This window comes from Chiloscyllium punctatum, chromosome 36 (genome assembly GCF_047496795.1).
Source record: "Chiloscyllium punctatum isolate Juve2018m chromosome 36, sChiPun1.3, whole genome shotgun sequence".
Taxonomy (NCBI): Eukaryota; Metazoa; Chordata; class Chondrichthyes; order Orectolobiformes; family Hemiscylliidae; genus Chiloscyllium; species Chiloscyllium punctatum.
Window position 1 is genome coordinate 25,234,146 of NC_092774.1, and position 24,084 is coordinate 25,258,229.

Sequence of the window (24,084 nt, forward strand, 5' to 3'; positions counted from 1 at the left end):
TGACAGTGATGACTTTTGTAATCTCTTTTTACAGAATATTTGAAGATCTGAAGACGGAAGTTTCAAAATTAACAGATGAAGGGCTTCTCCCCGAAACGTTGACTGTCCTGCTCCTCTGATGCTGCCTGATCTGCTGTGCTTTATCAGCGCTGCACTTTTTGACTCTGACTCTCCAGCATCTGCTGTCCTCACTTTGACGTCAATGTCTGATAGTCACTCAATCCATCGGGATCGCAACTGTTTTCAACTATGATTCTGTGAGAAGGAGCAAAGCTTTGTGGTTCCTGTTTGAGTACGTTTTCAGCATCAGTAGGACTGGCTGAGAGACCCTACCATTGCAGTACACGGAGAGTGGAGCCTGAAACAGGTGTACAGCCCAGAAAGAGGAATTCACGCCGGGGAGGGGCTGGACACACGTTTGTGTGCGGCTGAAGCTTTGGCCATGGAGAAACCTGAAGAATCCTGTCCCGTGGAGAAACGGTGGAAGTGTGACGACTGTGGGAAAGGTTTCTGTGTCCCGTCTGCCCTGGAGATTCATCGGCGCAGTCACACCGGGGAGAGGCCGTTCTCCTGCCCAGAGTGTGGGAAGGCCTTTATCAGTTCCTCCGACCTGCTGACCCACCGGCGGATCCACACGGGAGAGAGGCCGTTCTCCTGTCCTGTGTGTGGGAAGGCCTTCATCAATTCCTCCAACCTGCTGACTCACCAGCGGGTCCACACAGGGGAGAGGCCCTTCAGCTGTCCTGAGTGCGGGAAGGCCTTTACAAAAACCTCCAACCTGCTGACCCACCGGCGGATCCACACAGGGGTGACGCCCTTCAGTTGCCCCGAGTGTGGAAAGGCCTTTACCCAGGCCTCCACCCTGCTGACCCACCAGCGGGTCCACACAGGGGAGAGGCCCTTCAGCTGCCCTGAGTGCGGGAAAGCCTTTACCCAGGCCTCCAACCTACTGACCCACCGGCGGATCCACACAAGGGAGAGGCCCTTCAGTTGCCCAAAGTGCGAGAAGGCCTTCAGCCATTCCTCTGCTCTGCTGACCCACCAGCGGGTCCACACAGGAGAGAGGCCCTTCAGCTGCCCTGAGTGTGGGAAGGCCTTCACCCAGGCCTCCAACTTGCTAACCCACCGGCGGATCCACACGGGGGAGAGGCCGTTCTTCTGTCCCGAGTGTGGGAAGGCCTTCATCAATTCCTCCAACCTGCTCACCCACCAGCGGGTCCACACAGGGGAGAGGCCCTTCAGTTGCCCTGAGTGCGGGAAAGCCTTTACCAAGGCCTCCAACCTGCTGACCCACCGGCGGATCCACACGGGGGTGATGCCCTTCAGCTGCCCCGAGTGTGGGAAGGCCTTTACCAAGGCTTCCAACCTGCTGACCCATCGGCGGGTCCACACGGGGGAGAGGCCCTTCAGCTGCCCAAAGTGCGGGAAGGCCTTCAGCCATTCCTCTGTTCTGCTGGCCCACCAGCGGATCCACACGGGGGACAGGCCCTTCAGCTGCCCCCAGTGCGGGAAGGCCTTCACCCAGGCCTCCAACTTGCTAACCCACCGGCGGATCCACACAGGGAAGAGGCCCTTCAGCTGCCCTGAGTGCGGGAAGGCCTTCAGCAATTCCTTCGACCTGCTGACCCATCGGCGGGTCCACAGGGGGGAAGAGGCCCTTCAGCTGCACTGAGTGCAGGAAGGCCTTCATCCGCTCCTCCCACCTGTGAGTTCACGTGCCATTGCAGGGGGATTGAAGGACTAACGGCCATCATTACCGACTGAACTATCAACCCAATTCCAGGGCTCCCGGGTTCGATTCCCACCGCGACAGATGGTGGATTTGGAATTTGGTCCGAAATCTGGAGGTTAGAATCTAATGATTAAACCATTGACGGTGGGCTGGGGGTGGAAGAAAACTCCCATCTGATTCACTCAGTTCCTTTTTAGGGAAGGAAACTGTCATTGTGGGAGAGGATTCACTCAGTCGTCCCAGCTGCATCCTTTACCCAGTCTTGCCTACATGTAACTCCAGACCCACAGCAGTGTGGTTGACTCTACACTGCCCGTCCAACTTACTAGGAGACAGGTTGAAATTGCTGAGTGAGGCAATACTTCCTCTGGGTGAAGGCTGCACCAAGGATCCAATTAGAGGGACAACTTGGTGGTGACCAATAATGAAGAAAGTGAGGGGTTGGAGGGGGTGTGTGCACTTTGACCTTGAGCTGTTTTTAAAAAATTGCTACTTTTTGAACGCCTTTCTGCTGTGAGCTTCTGAAGCTGTAACAAAGTTGGGTCGCAATAAAGATTACCTGAACTTCCCACCGAGCTGACTCTCATTGAGAGCTTTGAACTGCAACAGGTTTTTGTTTTAAAACTGCTCATTTCTTACAAGTCAAAGTGAGAACTGCTGATGCTGGAGATTAGAGTGGTGCTGGCAAAGCACAACAGGTCAGGCAGCATCCGAGGAACAGGAAAATCGACATTTTGGGCAACGTTGATGTTCCTGCTCCTCGGCTGCTGCCTGACCTGCTATGCTCATTTCTTATAACCTCCTGTATTATGTTTCCGATGTTGTGTCTCAGTTGCAGCAGTGAATGAGTAGCCAGTATTGTTAGAAATTGTAAATTTTTCAGGACTGCAGGTACTACATCATGTCATCGGCATTGTACAGTTTCCTGGCAGTGCTGGGAGGTGTGGGCTGTGTCCACTAGGGTGGATAAAGTTAAAAATTACACAACACCAGATTAAGGTCCAACAGGTTTATTTGGAAGCACTAGTTCAGAATGCTGCTCCTTCATTAGGGAGCTGTGGAACAGGATCATAAAACACCGAATTTAGAACAAAAGCTCAGTGTCATACAACTGATAGGAGATATTGTACAAATCTAGATTGTGGATTAGTCTTTCATCTTTTACCATGGGTTGCAGGTTTCAGTTCGTTAATATGTAAACCCCGAAACTATTTTTAATTCATCTTCTCGAGATGGTTTAAGGTTTTATAAAAATAGGTGACATCTCAGCTCAGACACTGCAAAAAATGTGTGAGGTTCGAGTCTATATCCCAATCTTGAATCAGACTGGTTCTATTAACCAAAATAGGAATTTTTAAAATATTACATGGATTGACTGCCTGCAGTTTGTGTGCTTTTTGAGCAAAATTGAATATATCTGCAAATGCAAATTCACTCCATAGACTTGTGTGTGCATGCAAGCTTATGCATGCATGCTAATGAAGTGTGTGTTTGATGGAGTATAAGCCTGTGAGACGGAGTGAGTATTGGGTGTGTCTGAGAGATTAACAGATGAAGGCAAGGAGTTGCATTTTACTAAAACAAGGACGGACAGGACTTGTACAGTTAATGGTAGGGCCCTACGTCGTCATAGAGACGTGGGGTGGGGGAGTTCAGGTACATAAAGTAAAAATTCACACATCATCAGGTTGGAAGCACGAGCTTCTTCATTGGGTGTTTGTGGAGCAGGATCATAAGACACAACCACCTGATGAAGGAGCAGTGCTCCAAAAGCTGTGCTTGCAAATGAGCCTGTTGGGAGTATCACCTGGTGTTGTGTGAATTTTAACTTTCTACACCTCAGTCCAACACCAGCATCTCCAAATCAGGTACAAAATTCTTTGAAAGTTGCATCATTGGTCGACAGGACGGTGAAAGAGGCGTTTAGCACACTTGCTTTCATTGTTAAAGCCGTTCAGTGTAAGAATTGGGACATCATGTTGATGTTGTACAGGATTTTTGCAATATTGGTGAGGCCACGTTTAGAGCACCGAGTACAGTTCTGGTCACCTTATTGACGACCACAGGTTGACGGGTGACCTTATTTCAAATTATAAACTCATGAGGCACGTTGGAAAGGTAAATATCACCAGGGGAAAAAAGTTGTGAATCTCCCCTATTTTTACTTCACTTGGCATTTGGACACTTAAATTCTGTCAGCATCACCAGAGCGCATACTGCCGGTGTCAGGAAGAAAATGCGCAGGATCCTGACTGCACGGAAGTTACGCATCACGACTTTCTTTTGGTGGCCATGATTTGGAGATGCCGGTGTTGGGCTGGGGTGTACAAAGTTAAAAATCACACAACACCAGGTTATAGTCCAACAGGTTTAATTGGACTAGCTTTCCAGGCTGTTGCCGCGATGCCATCCTTGTGGGGGATGCTGGTATAGAGTGTGGAAACGTCCATTGTGATGAGGAATGTTCGACTGGTCCATGGGTGCCGGGTTTCTGTAAGAAATCCGTAGTGTCGCGATAGAAGCTGGAGATCCCCTGTACAGTAGGTTTCAAGATGCCTTCCACATAGCCAGAGAGATTCTCACATAGGGTCCCATTGCCCGACACGATGGGACGTCCCGGTGTGTTGGCTTTGTGTACCTTTGGAAGACAGTAGAAGTCGCCTACACGAGGAGTACGTGGGATGAGGGCGCGTAGGGAACTCTGAAGGACTGGGTCCAAAGTTCTGATCAGTGTGTTTGATTCTCGGGTGTGTTCTTTGGTCGGATCAGCTGGTAGTTGCCTGTAGTGTTCCGAGTTGTTCAGTTGTCGGTACACTTCCTTGCAGTAATCTGATCTATTCTGAATGACAATGTCATCAAACCAGCAGATAAAGTAGGAGCCAATTTTGTGATTGGTTTTGAGAGCGTGGATAGCATTGCGCTGTGAACGGGTGATGTTTTGCTCTACCTTGTGGGTACGGCTGATGAATCTGGCATTTATATAATTCCTGACGGTTTGAGCATACATGTCAAGCCCAGGGCAGCGGCCCTCTGGTGGGGTCCACGTTGACACCTCCTTTGGTCACTCCTCCACAGATCCCTGTAATGACTGTTCCAGTTCATCAGTGGGATCACTGCCGGCACCTTGAAAGAATTCCCGGAGTCTCATTCATCTGATGAACTCCTGTGTCTGCTGCCAGAACCAACGGATCCATTTTGGTGGTGGGGCAGAAGTTGAGACCCCTCCTCAGGACTTCAATCTCTTCCGGTCGAAGGGTATAGTCCGATAAGTTGACAATAGACTTCCCCGCAGTGATAATGTTGTCTACTGTGGTTTCAGGGCGGGCTTTGCTATTACTGGTAAGAATGCCAAGCTTCTCCAGTTTTTTGTTCTTGGCGTGTATGTACGTGATGTAGTTTTGTCGCCTTGTCTGTTTGGCAATGTCACATAATTGTACTGATGTATCCTATGTGCAGGCTGAGTGTGGACTCCATCTGAATTTCAAGGTTGTGGCGCCTGCTGTAGAGTTGGTGTTTGAGATGATGGAGAAGTTTACGAGAGGTGCAGTGGCAAAGTCTCTCTGCGTAGTCTGTGTTGTAGGTCGACCTAAGTGGGATCGTGATCCGTAATCCTTTCGGGATCTTGCCTGTATTCCTGTAGAAACTTGATGTCTGTGTCGATATGTGCAATCTTCTTGGAGATCTCTCCACTTTAAGCCGGTGGTTAGTGGTGTCAATAGTAGTCATGATTACTACTTAATTACACACACGCTCACGCTCACACACACACACACGCACACACACTTTCTCACACTCACAACCCCCATCCCAGACAGACAGACAGACACACACGCACACACACACACAGACAAAGACCCACATGCACACATATACTTTGTGGGGTGAATTTGTACTTGCAGAGTTACATTGCCCTTTGCTCAAAAGCTGCATCCATTCATGCAGAACTCTGAGCTCAAAAACTGCATGAATTTATGTAAAACTCTGATTCTAATCTAAAGAGTGAGATAACAATCTAAACATCAGGTCATAGACAGAGAACACAGGGGCCTAACACCTTCAACATATTGTCTAGCTATCACCATTGGTAACAGCGAACTCGAGAATGTACCTTTTAAAAAAAGGGTTTTGTGATTTACAAATGAAAGAAGTGAATCTATCACTGTATTCTAAAAGATGAAAGGCTTAACAGACAATCAATTTTTCAATGTATAACTTCAGTTACATCACACTGTAAATTTTTGCTAGAAATTCTGTGTAACGATCGAGCCCTCCACTATCACCAGATGAAGGAGCGTCGCTCCGAAAGCTAGTGCTTCCAATTAAACCTGTTGAACTATAACCTGGTGTTGTGTGATTTTTAACCCCGAATGCTTGGAGGACTCGCTATCTCCACAATAAATGTCCCAGGCTTTATTATGGAAAAATAAAACTGATAGACAACAATTGAAATTCTCGGCGGGGAGGCTGAATTATGAATTCACTTAGCGATGGTGCAGAGCCCATTATCGCCTGTCTCTGTGGCGCAGTTGGTCGGCGCGTTCGGCTGTTAACTGAAAGGTTGGTGGTTCGAGCCCACCCAGGGGCGATGTGTTCGCTGCCCTTGTTTGGCTTCGAAACTGTGCCCTTTTAATGGGGTCAGGAAAATGTTCCCCAAACTAAAATCTTCTCCACAAAGGGGTTTCGGAATTGAATTAATGTCGAACGGAAGGGACTGCGTATGCTGATAAGACCAGACCAAAAGAGAAACTCGGCAGGTTTGACAGTCCCTGTCGGTGAAAACAGAATTTTGAAATGTTGCCTCTGATTCTCTTTCCACAGCTGTTGCCTGACCTGCTGAGTTCCTCCTGCAATTTCTAACTGAAAGTTCATTTCATCTTTTGGGGTGAAACACCGAAATATCTGCAAACACCATGTGCCGATATTTAACCCTTTCGAATCACTGTGAAGTGATTGGATTCAAACAAACTCTGCGATGATTCACTCTTTCTCAGCTCCATAGGCAGACAAACCTGGGAAGTCAAGCTGTCAGTGTGGTTCTGTATTCGTGGGCCGAGTGGTTCATGCGATGGACTTGAAATCCATTGCGGTTTCCCCACGCAGGTGTGAACCCTTCCGAGTACAAAATGAGAAATGTCGTCGAAAAGAAAGGGAGCTTGCTCCCCGGCTTCTTCTTTAAGATTCAAATCAGTGGAGGGGGAAAAATATTTCACTCAAATTGGGACTGGTGGGAATCTGCAACCCACTGCCTGTTCGGGTGGAACAAGCAGATACCCGCAGAGCTTCTTTTGAGGCTATGAGCAAAGTGTTTGGAAATGAGACTAGAACAGTGAGGGGCTTGAAATCGTGATCGAAATGAAGCAGGCACCTGAGGACAAGGGTGTTTCCTTTCCCAGTGAAAGATACTGCTTCACAAAGTTGGGCCTGTGGAAGGGAATCAGTGACGGTGATTATCTTTGGTTGTTCACCTTGTGAATCAACCCATTGCTGCTCATGTCCGTGTTAACGTCAGAACTCTGCAGCATGGTGGCGTTAGATACGCACAGGGCCGGGGGCGCAATGGATGATGCATCTGACTCCACCTCCCTGTTTGAAATGCAGCTCACAGCTTCTTCACACACCCCAATTAATCTTTCTCATTGTCCTGAAGCCGGCATACGGTTTGAATTCCCGATCTGCGGGAATGAGAATCCTTTCACTGTCTCGCGTCAGTCAATGTCCCTGAGAACATCTGAGTCAACTCACAGCGCTGTCAGAGGAGGGGAAGCTGAAATAGCCCCACATGCTGCTCACGGGCACATTTGATTCTCCCCAACTCAACACCTCAACCACTGCGGCTCCTGGGAGTGGAAAAGAAACAATCACCAAAACCCAGTCTAAGCTCTGTGAATCTTCAGAAAATCAGCAAACGGTCATCCCTTCGGATTTTGTATCCTGGGCTGACAGGGATGGGTTTTGTCACTCTTTTGTAGGACATTGCAAGTGGATGTTTTGCAAAAAAGCACCACAATGCAATCTGATTAATCAGGACCTGGATGTTTTCGGTCTTTGAATGTAAGTGTTGTGCTCCAGAACTTTGCTGTTCACAGTTTATAATACTTATCTTCCCAGTCCCCTGTATCACTTGTCGAAAATGTTTAATTTGTGTCTTGTAATCCTTTCACTGTCTGCTAATGAGGATAGCGTTTCCGTGTTTTACCTAAATTATCTTGACCTTGCATAGCTCAAGCCTCAAGCTAATTTCACGAGAAACCTTCCCCAGTTCAAAAGCCAACTGTTAATGATGGCTCTGTTTCTTGTCACGTGTCCAATTTCGGATCCCTTATACTCCTTCAGATCCAGGTTTCGCTCACAGAAACAGAACTGTCACCAAATACATTTACCAATCTACGTTCATCCTATCGATTGTATTAGCATCATCAACACTTCTCATCAAAATAACTCGAGAGACTTTCATCACAATTTTCTGTGACCAGTTCTACATTAGCTTTGCTGAATGAACCCCAAATTTCTTGAAGTGGCTCCTTATTTTCGGTCCTGATTATTAATCTCTCTACGCATGGGAATGGATCCTTCCCAGCCACTCTATCTCTCATCAATGTGTGTAGTTCAATTCGATCTCCCATCAGCCTCCTCTGTCCTGATCAAATCCAGGGGAACAGGAACCGTTGGGGTTATGGCGCGGACAGGACAATCCCAATACTCACCTTTCCTGTTAGAACTATTCCATGAGAAAGTTTAGACCACAACTTTAGGCGTGTAGTTGTGGCCGAACACTTAAGGTGTTGGCGTAGAGATCCTTTGGGGCTCCCCCGCCCAGGGTGGTAACCTGCTGGCTATGCTTTCTTCGCTGGCGATTTTAAATGACTTCCTGTTGGTTTCATTATCGCTCAAACTTCACAAAACCCGTCTCAATAAAGTCCCGTTTTCTCATGTCTGGGAATTGATTGCCATGTTGGAAACTCGGGTCTGAACAAACAACGTATCAGACTCACAACGTCAGCTCTGTTTCCCTTTCCACAGATGCTGCTCGACCTGTTGGCTTTCTGCAGTATTCTCTGTGTTTATTAGGCACAAGTGCTGCTTTTCATTCAAGAACTTCAATCCCTGTCCTCTGGTAACTGACTCTGGTCAGTGGCAATTGGTTCTTCTGATCATTAATCTGCCCATTCCCACCGCTTCTTCTCCCATCATGACCAACAGCCCCAGGAAATCTCCAGTTAACCTTCTTTGCTTCCCTTCCCCGCCCCCACCCCAGGTCGCCATCACCATCCATTCTCTCTCTATCATTAGAAGGGCTTGATACAGCGATCAAAGAGGGTTTGATGCACGAGAAAGGACGGGGGAGGGTACTCAGAGTGACATTGGACGGGGGGGGGGGGGGGGCGCAGAGACTGGGGGAAGAGAAAGAGAGAAAATGGGCAGGAGAGCAGAGCATCGGGGGTAGAAAACGCATGGGGGGACACAGGATGGGAGCAGACAGAGAGAATGTGGTGAAGAGGATTGGGGAGGAGAGAGAGAATGGGGAGTTGCAAAGTGTGAAGTGAAAGAAATTGGTTGCAGAGTGTGGGGAGAGAGAATGGACGGGGCAGTGGGTGGGGAGAGAATGGACAGGTGTCAATGGGTGGGGAGATAATGGACGGGGGCAGCGGGTGGGGAGAGAATGGACGGGGGCAGTGGATCAGGACAGAATGGACACGGGACAGTCGGTGGGAAGAGAATGGACAGGTGTCAATGGGTGGGGAGATAATGGACGGGGATATGGGTGGGGAGAGAATGGACGGGGTCAATGGTTGGGGAGAGAATGGACGGGGTAGAGAAAGAGAGCAACAACGAATGGCGGGAGAAGGTGGGGGAGAAAAGGAATGGATGGGGGCAGCGTGTGGGAGGTGAGAGAAAATGAGTGTAAGGGAAGGGACTGGATTGGGGAAGGCAGAGAGTGGAGCGATAAAGGGAATAGATGGGGACAGAGGGTGGATGAGGGACTGGACAGAGGGCAGAGGGTGCAGAGATAGAATGGACGGGGTGGGAAGAGTGGCATGTGTGGGAGAGGGAGAGAAGGGACTGGTAGGTTAGGGTAGAGAGAGAGAATGGACAGGGGATGCTATGGGGATGTTTCAATGGGGAGCTGGTGAATGCATCCCACCCACTCCCAGCATACCCTTCTCTGCACATGTGCAATGCAGACTTTTCTGAATGACACAAGAGACGAGTCTGGAACACTGTGTGAGTGCAGTCACCCTCACATCCTGGCATCAGCAAACCACTGCCTTTCTGTTTTAAAAACTAAATAAAGATGTGGGCTATATGCTAAGGATGGCGAGATGTGGCTGAGAAACTGAACAGAGGGTCAGCACTTTCAGGAGAGGGGAGCTGGGGAAAGGCAGGAGGATGGAAGGATGAATTTGGGTTGGAATCCATTGAAAGGTGGAGGAATTGAGAGACAGAGATTTCGGGTAGAAGATAGAGAAGGCTGTTCTGTGCAAACCAAACTTCTTTCATCCTATTTTCTGCCCTGCGCTGATAGCAGTGATCTGTTTTCGCAAGGTATTAGAAGAGGAGGATTTGCTTTTCAGCCAGGGACAAGAAATGTAGTCAGGGCCTGAATATCAGCAGTGTTTGAATCCAGTGTTTGTCTGCAGGAAATGATTTCAAATATCAACATGCATTGAGAATCCCCGTGAATACACGCAGCCTGCGTGGGAGTGCGCAAGGTTTCTAATTGCGCAGAGAACTTTAATTTTTCAGCGAAATGTGGACCAGTATTCTCGCTATAGACGAGCCCTTCATTGGATCGTTGGAATCTGCCGAGTAACAACGACACCTGCCCCGTGGAAACTCTATGGAAGCAGATTGAATTCCTCAAACTGATTGGAGTGTCACCAGGATTGGGGAGAAGCCAAGAGCTGGAGAGGGGATTCCTCGCAGCGCCAGGGACCTGGGTTCAATCCCACCCTCACAGAGACTGTGTGGATTTTGCACTTTCCTACCCCTCCCCCACCCCCTGTCCACGTCGGTTTCCTCTGGGTGCTCGGGTTTTCTCCCATGTTCCAAAGATGTGCAGGCTAGAGTGGATTGGGCGTTCTAAATTCAGGGATTAGCTGTGGGGATTATCGGGTGTGTCGGGGGGTGGGACTACATTCTTCGGAGGGTCAGTGTGGACTTGGTGGGTCAAACAGCCTGTTTCCACAGTGAATCCCCCATCGTGTCTGCAGCCTGGCTTCCAGCTCCATCTCTCTGTGCCAAAGGTCCTCCAGTATGTGTATTCCTTCATTTCCAGCACCCAGAACGTCCCACCTTCTGCAAATCGAAAGACAAGTCCCACCCTGACCTCTCCAATGTGTGTTGTGTAACTGCTTAATCACTTTTAGAGGCCCAGCAAAGGCTGATAGCCAAGTTCGGAAACCAGGAGGATGGCCTCAACCGCGAACTTGGGTTCATGTCACATGACAGGTAACCCCACTTCACTGTTCCGCTCTCTCTCTCTCTGTCTGTCCCTCACTCTCACACATACTCTTACACACTCACACGCTCGTGCAGAGCCTTTCCGATAGACATGCTCTCTCTCAGACACACAATAACACGCCCCCCCACTCACACCCACGCATACATCTTCGCACATGACGACACTCCATCACACACACACTTTACCCAGCATGCACACGCACATACACACACTCTCTCTCATGCATGCACTCACACATTTGGGGTGAATTTGCATTTACAGGATTATATATTTGGAAATAGAACCAGTCTGACTCAAGATTGGGATACAGACAGACTCTCACCTCACAGCTTTCATGCGTTGTTTGATGTGAGGTGTTACCTCCTTTTAAAAAACATCAACTTTCCTGGAGAACGTGACTTAAAAGAAGTTCTGGAATGTACATATTAATGAACCGAAATCTGCAGCCCATTTTAAAAGATGAAAGATTTAACAGCAATCTAGGTTTCTTCAATACGTCACTTATGTTGAATGACACGATAATGTTTTTGCGATATATTCTGTGTCTTGTGATCCTACTGCACAGCTACCTGAAGAAGGAGTAGCACTTCGAAACCTAGTGCTTCCAAATAAACCTGTTAGAATATACCCTGGTGTTTGTGACATTTTAAAACTTTGTTTCCAGTGAATACAGCCCACACCTCCCACTGTTGCCAATAATCTTTGCAATTCCAATGAAACAATGAACCTAAAGTCCTGAAAAAATATACAATTTGTAACAATATTAGCGACTCATTCACTGGTCCTTCTGAGACATGACATTAGTGCTGGAGGCTGAAAGAAATGAGCAGCTTTAAAACAAAAACCTGTTGGACCTCACAGGGTCTAAGCCGGGCGGTAAGTTCAGGTAACCTTTACTCTGACCCTATTTTGTGACAGCTTCAGATTTCCCCAGGAGAAAGACAGACAAAAAGTAGTTTTTCAAGAAAACACCTCCAGCTCAAAGTGCACCGACTCCCCCCACCCCACTTTCTTTGTTGGTCAGCTGAGTTGTCCGTTTGTTACTGGATCCTTGGTACAGCCGGGTAAAACATGCAGCTGGGATGACTGAGTGAACCCTTTCCCGCAACGGCAGTTTCCATCACTGAAAAGGACATGAGTGAATCAGATTGTGTTTTTCCCCCCTAAAAGTGGTGTCATCCTTAGATTCTGAAGTCCAGATTACTGACCGAATTCCAATTCTGCCATCGACCGTAGTGGGATTCGAACCTGGGACGCCCCAGTGCTGGGTTGATTGAAGCACTTGGCCATCGCTCCTTCAATCCCCGTGTGCTGGCACGTGAACTCGGTGGTGCCTCCTCAGGTGGGAGGAGCAGGTGAAGCCCTTTTGGAACTTGCAGCAGGTGAATGGCCTCTCTCCAGTGTGGACCCACTGGTCGGTCAGCAGTGCAGCTGACTGAGTGAGCTCTCCCCTGCACATGGGGCACGTAAATGTCTTCTCTCTGAATGAACCCCTTCCTGCACACTGAGCAGGTGAACGTCCTCACCCCGTTGTGAATGCGTCTGTGGGTTTCCAGCACTGATGGGGAAGGGAATCCTTTCCCACAGTCCCCACATTTCCACGATTTCCTCACTGGGTGGAGCTTTCCTTGTGTTGCTCTGCGTCTGAAATTACAAACAGAGCGGGGACACCGTCTTTCCCACCGTGAGGGGTGTGATTTTAATTCCCCAATCTGAGTAAATGGTTTGAAGCACTTTTCACAGTCAGCGCACTGAATCTCCCTCACTCGGTATCTCAGTGTTCTCCCTGCCACACCAGTGTCCAAAGTCTCTCAAGCAAACAAAAGCAAACATTTCTTCTCGATTGGAATGGCTGCTGATATTCAAGTCCCAATGAATCTAGTGGCTCTGTCAGAAGTAGATGTATCATTTCCTTTCAGATTTCTTTCTGCACGTCTTCCTGCAAAGAAAATCACAAAATAAGTGATCAGTCTGCACAGTTAAATGAACATAACATAGGTGGAAATTCCTGAAGATTGCCAGATGCCTGGTGATCACACATTACCCGGCACACAGAAACCTTAAAATAGACTTAGGTGTGTCTCGAGGTAAACTTCATAACATGGAATAAACTGCCTACAAAAGTGCTGGAAATGGAACTGAATCAAGGATATGAAAATGAAATGTCAAGGCTGCTTGAGAAAAGAAAGCCAGTAAACTTGCTAACTTACTTTCTGTCTTTGGATTAAATAAAAATGATTTAAAAAGGACGTAACTCCATTACTACATTAGAACGTGAATAATAATTGCAAAGAAACTTTTACAACAGCCAACAATATCAGAGATACACCATATGAAGCAATGCGTTTGAGGCAGTACGGTGGCTTAGTGGTTAGCGCTGCTGCCTCGCAGCAGCGGGGTCACAGGTTGGGCTCCAGCCTCTGACAACTGTCTGTGTGGAGTTTGAACATTTTCCTTGTGTCTGCGTGGGGTTTTTTCCGGGTACTCCGGTTTCCTCCCACAGGTCAGGTGAATTGCCCATAGTGTTAGGTGCATTAGTTAGAAAGAAATGGTGGGTTACCCTTCGTAGGGTTGGTGTGGACGAGCTGGGCCGAAGGGCCTGTTTCCACACTGTAGAGAATCTAATTTAACCTAGATGCGTGTAGATATATATATCAATATGACAATCCTTTCAATGCGGCTCAGTTCAATCAGAAACTACACTTTTAATTGTGAACATGAGAAAAGAAGTAATCCTTTTCCAGGGTGCAAACTGCATACGTGACTAACTGAGGGAATACACAAGGAAAATACCGATAAGAGAGAAAAAAGTTGTTGAGCATATTTGCAGAGTCTTCTCCCTCTCTGGATTCACTCCAGTTGCTACGAGCAAACCTCGCTGTGGGCCAGACAGCCCTGCATCGGGAAGCACTGGGATGGTCAACTACGACCAGTTTACATGGAGAACACATCTCCACATTAAACAGCCTCGAGGCAAACTTCCCTTCCTTCCACTTAAAGTTCAAAACCCCTCAAAGGGAAATTCCCCAGGTAAGTTTGGAAAAATTTCTTCTCGATGTTCGCTAATTATTTCTATGAGCACTTTGTTAACGTTTGAACGTTGCGAGTTTTGAACATTTTTGAGTCTGAGTGAAATCACAGATCGAAAAACAGAATGTGGGAATTTAGACAGTTTAATTTTCAACATCGGCGATATGTCTGCACAACAGCATATGACACGACATCAGTGAACCTCTTCTGACATCATTCTCAAACGTGCATGCCACACGCCAGATGAAAAGCTGAATACTTCTCTGGAAAAGCTGCTGTGCAATGCAGGAGAATGGCACAATGGGTGCGTGTTGGGACCATAACCCAGCTGAGAAACCATTCTCTCCCGCCAGCACAGCATCTTTCTATCTCTCCGAAAACAGACCTTTGGAGCAAGTTCACAATCAAATCTGTTCATAATCCCCGTATTAATGTAACTGACACCTCTCACCCCAAGGCTTTCAGCGAGAGAGAGAGAGAGAGAGAGAGAGAGAGACAGCAGAAGAGCGAATGGACTCTGCCCTCCCTCCACAACAACGTGCAAGTAGAAACAAAATGGTTTAATTATCCGCCAGTGGAGATCGCCCAGTTCCTGGGGATGAGACAAACATCAGAGCTCCGGGGACAGAATGACAAGCAAATGTTCTGGAAACTCTTTGCTGCTTGCAATTCTTGAAACAATGTGGAATGTATTTCACTCTGAGAAAGTTTCAGCTGCCTCAGAGTCTCCAATGTACATTGCTCTGTTTGCTGCCAGCTCAGAGAGAGACCAATAGGAAGGACGTAGGAGTGAATAACGATCTGCGTGGGAGGGTGAACAATTGTTAATGGAGACTGTTAGTAGCTAACAATAAGTAGTGTGTCACAGCAGACTATGAGATAACGCGGAGTCGTGTGTTTGTGTGTGTGTGGTAGGAGTCAAGGACATGGGGGAGTTCAGGCCCGAAAGTTATGGAACTCGATATTGAAGACCGGAGGGCAGTAGGGGCTCCAAGTGGAAAATGAGGTGTTGCTCTTCCATCTGGAGCTGGAACACTGCTGCAAACCTGAGACAGAGATGTTGGTCAGGAAGAAGGGTGATGTGTTAAAGTGGCAGGCAACCGGAAGGTCAGGGCCTTTTTGCGGACAGAGCCGAAATGTTCTGCAAAGAGTCACCCAGTTTATGCTTCATGCTACATTGGAGAAACGACACTGTGCGAGCAGTGAATGCAGTAGACTAGGTTGTGGCAAAAGTACTGGTAAAGTGCTGCTTCATCTGGCAGGTATGTTTGAGTCCTTGGTTATTCAAGAGGGAGCAGGTAAATGGGCAAGTGTTACACATTTGGCGGTTACAGGGGAAAATGCCTTGGGATAATGGTCGATGGATGCCTTGGGACTATTGGGACTATGGGAGATGATGAAAGTGAAGAAAGAGTGGACTGAGGTATAACACCTGCCCATTTACCTCCTCCCACATATCAATCCCTGAAGTTTGAAGAAAGTTCCGTTGAATGATTCAGTACCACGTGACCCATGAACTGATTTATAATCATGTTCCGGGGCCAACGTCATTATTGAGTCACAACAGCTGCAGGCCATCGCTGGGGGCTTGCCTTATGACTTCACGGTGCGGCCGGAAGCGCCGGGAACAGTTTAGGAAAGAGACCGCCCGGTGGGTCAGGCAGCCCTGCATCGGGAAGCATTGGCCAACCACTTTCAGTTAACGTGGGGAACACATGTCCACATTCAACAGCCTCTTTCTAATTTAAGATCAAGATCCTCCAAACCGAAATGATCCAGCTAAGTTTGGAAGAATTTCTTCCAGGTTTTCGCAAATTATTTCAGTGAGGACGTTGTTAAAGTTTGAACGTTGAAAGTTTTCAAATTTCAGCGAAATTGCAGTTCCTGCACATCAGGCATTCAAACCTCTTCTCGGCTCCGGGCCAATCCGAAAGCTCGGGAACAGGTAAAACACTGAAAGATTCGAAGGCGATGGCCCCAGTGTAGGAGAGCTAGTTCCTAGTGACATGGATGTGCCTGCAGAGGATGAGATCGGACTGTCCCTATGTCTCCACAATGTATGTCCCAGGCTTTATTATGGGAAAATAAAACTGATGGCGGGGCAAACTGAATTACGTATTAATTCAGTACTAGCTTCCTTGAAGAGATTGTGGACGCTACCCAAATGCCTGTCATTGTGCTGCTTTTTGTCAGCGCGCTTGGCTATTAACTGCAAGGTTGGTGTTTTGAAACCACCCAAGGTGATTTCACTCCTACCGCTTTCTTAGCTGCAAAGTAGCGTCTATTTAATTGGGTCAGGAAAATGTTTCCCAAATGGAAATCGTCTCCACTGAGGAAACACAAAGGGGTTTCTGAACTGATTCAATGTCCAACGTCAAGGAGTGCGGATACTGAGAATCCGAGACAGAAAGCGAACCTGCTGAAGAAACTCAGCAGGTTTGGTAGTACGTGTGGGAGAAGGCAAAGTTCAGAAGAAGGTATGAAATCTTGTCTCTTCTTCTCTTTCCACAGATGCTGCCTGACCTGCTGAGTTGCTCCTGCAATTTCAGTTTTTGTTTTAACTGAAAGCCCATATCATCTTTCGGGATGAAACACCTAGACACGCCAAATGCAAATATTCAACCGTATCGAAACCTGTGAAGTGTTTGGACTCAAAAAACTCAGCAGTGATATACTCTTTCTAAGCTCCACAAGCAGAGAGATCTGGGAAATGAAGCTGTCAGTGTGGTTCTGTACTGGTGGACCGAGTGGTTAATGCGATGGACTTGAGATCCATTGCGGTTTCCCCACGCAGGTGTGAACCCTGCCGACTGCAGTTGAGAAATGTCGTCAAAAACAAAGGGAGACTGTTCCCCGGTTTCTTATTTAAGATTCAAATCAGTGGAGTTGGGAAATATTTCACTCACATTGGTAACGATGAGAATCTGCAACCCACTGTCTGTCAGGATGGAACAAGCAGATATCAGCGGAAATTTTGATCGAAATGAAGCAGGCACCTGAGGACAAGGGTGTTTCCTTTGCCAGTGAAAGATACTGCTTCACAAAGTTGGGCCTGTGGAAGGGAATCTGTGACGGTGATTATCTTTGGTTGTTCACCTTGTGAATGTTCCCATTGCTGCTCATGTCCGTGTTAACGTCAGAGCTCTGAACATGGTGGTGTAAGCTACTCTCAGGACCATGGGCGCAATGGATGACGTATCTGACTCCACCTACCTGTTTGAAATGCAGCTCACAGCTTCTTCACACACCCCAATTAATCTTTCTCATTGTCCTGAAACCGGCATATGGGTACAATTCCTAATCTGCAGGAATGAGAATCTTTTCACTGTCTCGTGTCAGTAAATGTCCCTGAGAACATCAGAGTCAAGTCACAGCGCCGTCAGAGGAGGGGAAGCTGAAAGACCCCACACACTGGTCACGGGCACATTTCACTTTCCCCAACACACCGCCCCAACCACTGCGGCTCTTGGGAGTGGAAAGGGAACAAACACCAAAACCCAGTCTCAGCTTTGTGAGTCTTCAGGAAATAAGAAAACTGTTCATCCCTTCGGATCTTCCACCCTGGGCTGACAGCCTTGATTTTAAATGGCTGTCCAGTCAGTGCCGATTCGTTTTGGCTGGAAAAAAGTCTTCCTTATCTCATCCCAGCATTTCTTGCCACAGAGACCTGTGTGGCAGAGTTCATGTATATATTTCCTTGTATAGTATTTTGTAAATAACATTCGTTTGCTGGTTGTTTGTATCGGGTATTTCAGGTTCATTAGCCGCTGTTTAAGTGTGTTGGTAAATTTGTGGGCGACCATGATGCTGAGAGGGTTGAGTTGTCTGGACATCATTTCACAGATGTCTTTAATGTAAAGTAATGTGCTAGTGTTTCTGTCGACGTTGTGTCTGCTTGTGTCAGTTTGTTGATGTGAAATTGGCACACTGGTTTTATTGGGTAGGCAAAAGTGAGGACTGCAGAGGCTGGAAACCAGAGTTTAGATCAGAGTGGTGCTAGAAAAGCACAGCAGGTCAGATAGCTTCCGCGAGGATCAGGAAAATCGACGTTTCGGGCAAAAGCCCTTCATCAGGAATAGAGGCAGGACCCCTCCAGGGTGGAGGGATAAATTGGGGGGTGCTGGGCCGAAGGTAGCAAAGAGTGCAACAGGGGGTGGGGAAGTGACAGGTCAGAGAGGAGGGTGGAGCGGATAGGTCGGAAGGGAGATTGGCAGGTGAGACAAGTCTTGACGACAGCGCTGAGCTGGAAGGTTGGAACTGAAGTTAGGTGGGTGGAGGGGAAATGAGGAAACTGCTGAAGTCCAAATTGATGGCCTGCGGTTGAATTTACCCGAAGCGGAAGATGAGGCGTCCATCCTCCAGGCATCGGGTGGGGAGGGAGCCGCGATGGAAGAGGCCCAGGACCTGCATGTCCTCGACAGTGTGGGAGGGGGTGTTGAAATGTTGGACCATAGGGCGATGGGGTTGATTGGTGCGGGTGTCCTGGAGATGTTCCCTCAAGTGCTGTGACTAGACTCTGCGAGGAGTCTCCAGTCTCCCCAATGTCGAGGAGACCCCATCGGGAGCAATGGATACAAGAAATGATATTGTTGGATGCACAGGTGAAAGCTTTCCAACTGCTGTGGCCTGGATTCGATTTCCGAGCAGGGAAGAAAATTTCAGTAGAGCCATCAGAGCATATCTGCATCTCCCTGGTGGTCTAGTGGTTAGGATTCGGCGCTCTCACCGCCGCGCCCCGGGTTCGATTCCCGGTCAGGGAAGCAGTTTTCTTGGGGTTTATCGGATACACGCTCTTCTCAAATGCGCTGTACAGTTAATTATTGATCTTCGGAGTTCCTGGGTGCTGCAGTGTGTAGTGGCTCGTTGAAATAGTGTCCTGATTCAGATTTGCTTGTATGTGTAGGGATGATTGCTTCTGTAGTTAAGTTCTTGGTTCGCGTGCGTTGTTTTCCTGTAGACGCTGTTTTGAATTTACCATTGACTGTTCGCTCTACTGTGACATCTAGAAATGGCACTTTGCTGTTGATCTCCTCTTTTGTGAATTTTATGCCAGTAAGGATAATGTTGATGGTGTTGTATGTTTCCTCTAATTTGTTTCATTTTTTGATGACAAAAGTGTCATCGTTGTAGCGGACTCAAACTTTGGGTTGGATCATTGGAAGGGCTGTTTGTTCGACTCTCTGCATTATTGCTTCTGCTAGGAATCCTGATGCTGGTGATTTCATGGGTATTTCGTTGATTTGTTTGTAGGGCTTGTTACTGAATATGAAGTGGGTGGTAAGGCACAGTTCCATGAGGTTGGCAGCGTTGTCGTTGCTGATGAATTTGAGGCTGTATTTGTGTCTTTGGTTGTTCGCGTAGTGTCTTCAGTTTTCTTTGGCCACGTTGATGTTAATGGATGTGAACAGGGCTGTTATATCAAAGGACATCATTATTCCATACTATTCTATCTTAGTGTCTTTGGTGTTCAGGAATGTTTGGATGGAGTAAATGGAGTAGCGTGAATCTTCGACTTGGTGTTTTACTCTTCAGTGGAGGCCTTTGACTAGTCTGTATATTGGTGTTCCAAGTAGTGAGACTATGGCCTAAGGGGGGCTCCTGGTTTGAAGGGGAGGAGAACAACAACAAAGTGCCATTCCTGGATGTCACAGTAGAGCGAACAGTCAATGGGAAACTTCAAACTAGCATCTACGGAAAAACCAACACACCCAAACCAAGTACTTAACCACAGAAGCAATCATCCCAACATCCACAAATGAAGCTGCATCAGGACATTATTTCAACGAGCCACTACACACTGCAGCACAGAGAAACTGCGAAGAGCACAAGAGAAATACATATATAGTGTCTTAAAGGAGAACGGGTACCGAATAAACCCAGTCCACCGATTTCTCATTGATGCTTCCAAGCTGACTCTCAAAAAGTCGGTTTGTCCCTCCATTCTTTCCTGTTTGTTTTTTGTGGGTTTGACTGAGTATTGGAGTTGGGAGGTTTTGCTGTGGTTGTACAGGACATTGGTTAGACCACTTTTGGAATATTGTGTGAAATTCTGGCCTCCCTCCTATCAGAAGCATATTATGAAATTTGAAAGGGTTCTGAAGCACCAATGGGTCTGCAGAGAGGAAGAGGCCCTTCTGCTGCCCTGAGTGCGGGAAGGCCTTCAGTGATTCCTCTGCCCTGCTGACGCACCAGTTGGTCCACACCAGGGAAGTCTGTTCTCTGGCCCCAAGTGGGAGATGGCCATCAGCAGTTCTTCCCACCTGCTGAGACACCAGTGGGTCAACACTGAGGAGAAGCCGTTCTTCTGCCCCGAGTGCAGGAAGGGCTTTGCTCTTTCTTCCGACCTGCTGGCCCATTGGTGGGTCCACATGGGGGAAAGGTCATTCAGTTGTACTAAGTGCAGGAAGGCCTTCATCAATTTCTCAGCCCTGCTGACTCACCAGTCAGTCCACACCGGGGAGAAACCGTTCTCTTGCCCGAGTGTGGGAAGGGCTTTACCCGCTCGTCCACATTGCTGAAGCACCAGCTGGTCCACATGGGGGGATGGTGGCTGGAGGGCGGGGGGGGAGGCCTTTCTGCTGCACTGAGTGCGGGAAGTCCTTCAGCAATTCCGCTGCCCTGCTGAAGCACCAGTGTGTCCACACCGGGGAGATGCCCTCCAGCTGGCCCGAGTGTGTGAAGAGGATCATGTTTTCCTGCAACTTGCGGAAGCACCAGCGGGGGCACCAGCGCTCCCAGCAATCAGATCCTACCAGTGACGCTGCCTTTAGTCACCCTCAAGGACTGAACCTCCTAACAGTTCTGACAGTGGGTGCAGTGGGAGAGTAGGTGGGCTGTTTTTGTTTTCTGCTGGACTGCAATTGACTCCCCCACCCCCCACAACCACAACCCCATGGTGACTCAGGGTTAGCACTGCTGCCTCATGGCACCAGGAACCCAGGAATACTTCCACCCTTGGGGGTCTGTGTGCAATTTATGGAGCGTAGGAAAATGGATCTGAGTAGGTTACTCTTCGGAGAATCAGTGCAGATGTGTTCGGCTGAAGGACCTGTTTCCACACTGTAGGAGTTCAACCATCAAATGAGCTTCGGTTTCATTGAAAACTGCTGCTCATTGAGCCAGGGACTGCACATTGCCAAATGAAATGATCCAGAGAAACCTACGACTGCAAGACCATCGGAGCAGAAGTTAGGCCATTCGGCCCGTCAAATCGACTCTGCCATTCGTTAGTGACAAAAGTAGTGTATATGAGATTAGGTACAGAGGGCAAACAGGCCATTTGTCCGAACAAGTCCACACCGACCCTCCGAAGAGTAACCCATCCAGACCCATTTCCCTCTGACGAATATACCTAACCCTATGGGCAATTAAGCAATAGACATGACCTGAACATCTTTAGACTCTCGAAGAAAACAGGACCACCCAGAGAAAACCAACGCAGACACTGGGAGAATGTGCAAACTCCTCACAGACAGTCACCCAAGGCTGGAATCAAACCTGGGTCCCTGGCACTGTGAGGCTGCAGTGGTTACCACTCAGCAACTTCATGTTGCAACCCGAAGTAGGCAAGCAGGAGGATGAGAGAATACAGCAAGCCAGGCAGCACCAGGATGTGGCGTCGTCAACGTTTTGGGTATTAACCCTTCTTCAGGACTGAAACGTTGACTTCTCTGTGAGAAACGAATTACGGGAATGTTGCTGGGGGTTGGAGGGTTTGAGCTATAGGGAATGGCTGAATAGGCTGGGACTGTTTTCACTGGAGCATCAGAGGCAGAGGAGTGACTTAATAGAGGTTACAAAATCATGAGGGGCATGGACAGGGTAATAGACAAGGTCTTTTCCCAGGGATGGGAGAGTCCAGAACTAGACGGCATAGGTTTATGGTGAGAGCCGAAATATATTAAAGGGACAACTTCTTCATGCAGAGGGTAGTACTTCTATGAAATGTGCTGCCACAGGATTTGGGTCAGGTGTTGTCAAATGGCACTAGATTAGTTTAGGATGTCAGGTCAGCATGGACCAGTTGTACCAAAGGGTCTGTTTCCATTTTGTATGTGTCTCTGACTACTGGTCCTGATGTAAGTTTAAAATAGAGTCCAAGTAACTTTAAATACTTCAATCTTGTTGTGCTCACCTCCTGCCAAGTTTAAACATGCTGAGTTGGACAAAGTATCCCAACACTTCAACCAAACCCAGAGTTGAAGAAGTCAGAAGTCAGAACACCAAGGGGACCAAAACTGATCACAAAATTCCAGGTGCAGCCTCATCACCGTCCTGTATACCTACAACATAACTTGCCAACATCTCTACTCAATTCCCGAACTGATGAAGGCCAGTGTGCTGAAACCTTTCTTCACTGCCTTGTGTACCGATGTAATCAGAGATATAGGACCTACTTTACACTGATCCACAATCCTGCTTCTGGGAGCACAGTGACTAATAGGGAAGGCAAAAGGGAGATTGGCCTTTAAATGGAGTATAAAAGTAGGGAGGTTATAGTGGAGGTTTTGATTGAATCAGCTGACAGTGGATCTGAATCACATGTAGATCAGACCAGTTTCGGACAGCAGGAAACCAGATACGTTCTTACAACAAACCACAACGATTTCATCAGTCGACTCTTAATTCCAGATTTATATTGAATTCAGATTCCACCTTCTGCCGTGGCAGGCTTTGAACCCAAGTCCCTAGAACACTACCTGGGTGAATAGTCTGGTGACAATAAAGTCGGTCATCGCCTCCCCTGAACACATTGGCTTATTCTGTTTAGAGGTAACAAAGGAGCAAGAGGTTTCAGCAGCTGCTAAGTTGTTGATATTACACAAGGGAACATCAGCACTCTCAGTAATGGCACACACTGAAGTCTGTGTCCTGTATCAGAGGTAAGGGCTCGGGAACCAGAAGATGGAGGAACAGGAACATGCCATTCAGCCCTTTGAGCCTGCTTCTCCATTCAGTAGGATTCTGGGTGATCAGGCATTCCCCACATTCACTTTCCTGCCCTTTTCCTGCAACTGTTCATCCCCCAACTCTTCACGAATCTATCGATCCTAGTTTTAAAGTGACATGAAGGCTGTCAACAGAGTTACTGAGGTGGGGGTGGGGGGCGGGTGGACGGGGGCTCAGGTCGAACTTGGGGACTAAAACAATGTCTTCACACTTCACAATATTGAACTAAGGGAATGTTTATGGTTATCCAATGCTGGAAATTGGGCAGGCATTCAGATGAAATTATTGGTAAATTATGAATGACAGAGGAGTCAGAGAGAAGTGGTGTTCAGGCACAGTTGGATATCATCAGTATAGATACCAACACCAGCAGCTACGGTTAAACAAATCAGAACGGAAGACGCTAAAAGCAGACCCTCCCAGAGGATAGAGTGATGTTGGAGAGGGTCAGTACTGTCATTAACCCTGATCAAGGCGGGAGTAGGCCACTCGGCACTTCGAGCCTGCTGCAATATTCAATAAGATCATGGCTGATCTGAATTCAACCTCAACTCTACATTCCAACACATCCCCGACAATCTTTCATCCACTTGGTTATCAACAACCTATCTACCTCTGCCTTAAAGATTTTGAATCCACTGCCTTTTGAAGAAGACACACAACCCTCAGAAAAAAAAAGAAATCATCCTCATTTTTGTCTTCTACATTTAAAATATGACCCTGTACTTTCAGATATTAAGATAGGGACACAAGCTGCATTCAAATACTACCTGTGAACAGTTAATTATGTCAAAGTGCTTCACATGAACATACTGAGAATTCCTTTAAAAATCACAAGACCGGAGCACAGATTGGGACAGGTGACCAAAGACTTGGTCAAAGGGACAAATTTAGGGCAATCTTTTAAACA

General features: G+C 47.6%; 2 protein-coding genes and 2 non-coding genes across 4 annotated transcripts in view; all 4 read left to right on the plus strand.

The window, feature by feature from the left end:
* LOC140460282 (uncharacterized) overlaps positions 1-2,384 on the plus strand; it is a 39,854-nt gene extending 37,470 nt beyond the window's left edge. The window contains exon 3 of the mRNA XM_072554724.1: positions 533-2,384. Within this exon, the coding sequence (XP_072410825.1) occupies positions 533-1,672 (1,140 nt within the window). The 3' untranslated portion in view covers positions 1,673-2,384. The remainder of the gene's footprint in view (positions 1-532) is intronic.
* The window catches only part of LOC140460045 (uncharacterized), a 911,064-nt gene that overhangs the window by 594,099 nt on the left and 292,881 nt on the right, over positions 1-24,084 (plus strand). The window lies entirely within an intron of this gene.
* trnan-guu (transfer RNA asparagine (anticodon GUU)) lies at positions 6,244-6,317 on the plus strand. The gene has a single exon. It is a non-coding gene; the product is annotated as a tRNA-Asn (tRNA).
* Positions 18,914-18,985, plus strand: trnae-cuc (transfer RNA glutamic acid (anticodon CUC)). Its single transcript has one exon. It is a non-coding gene; the product is annotated as a tRNA-Glu (tRNA).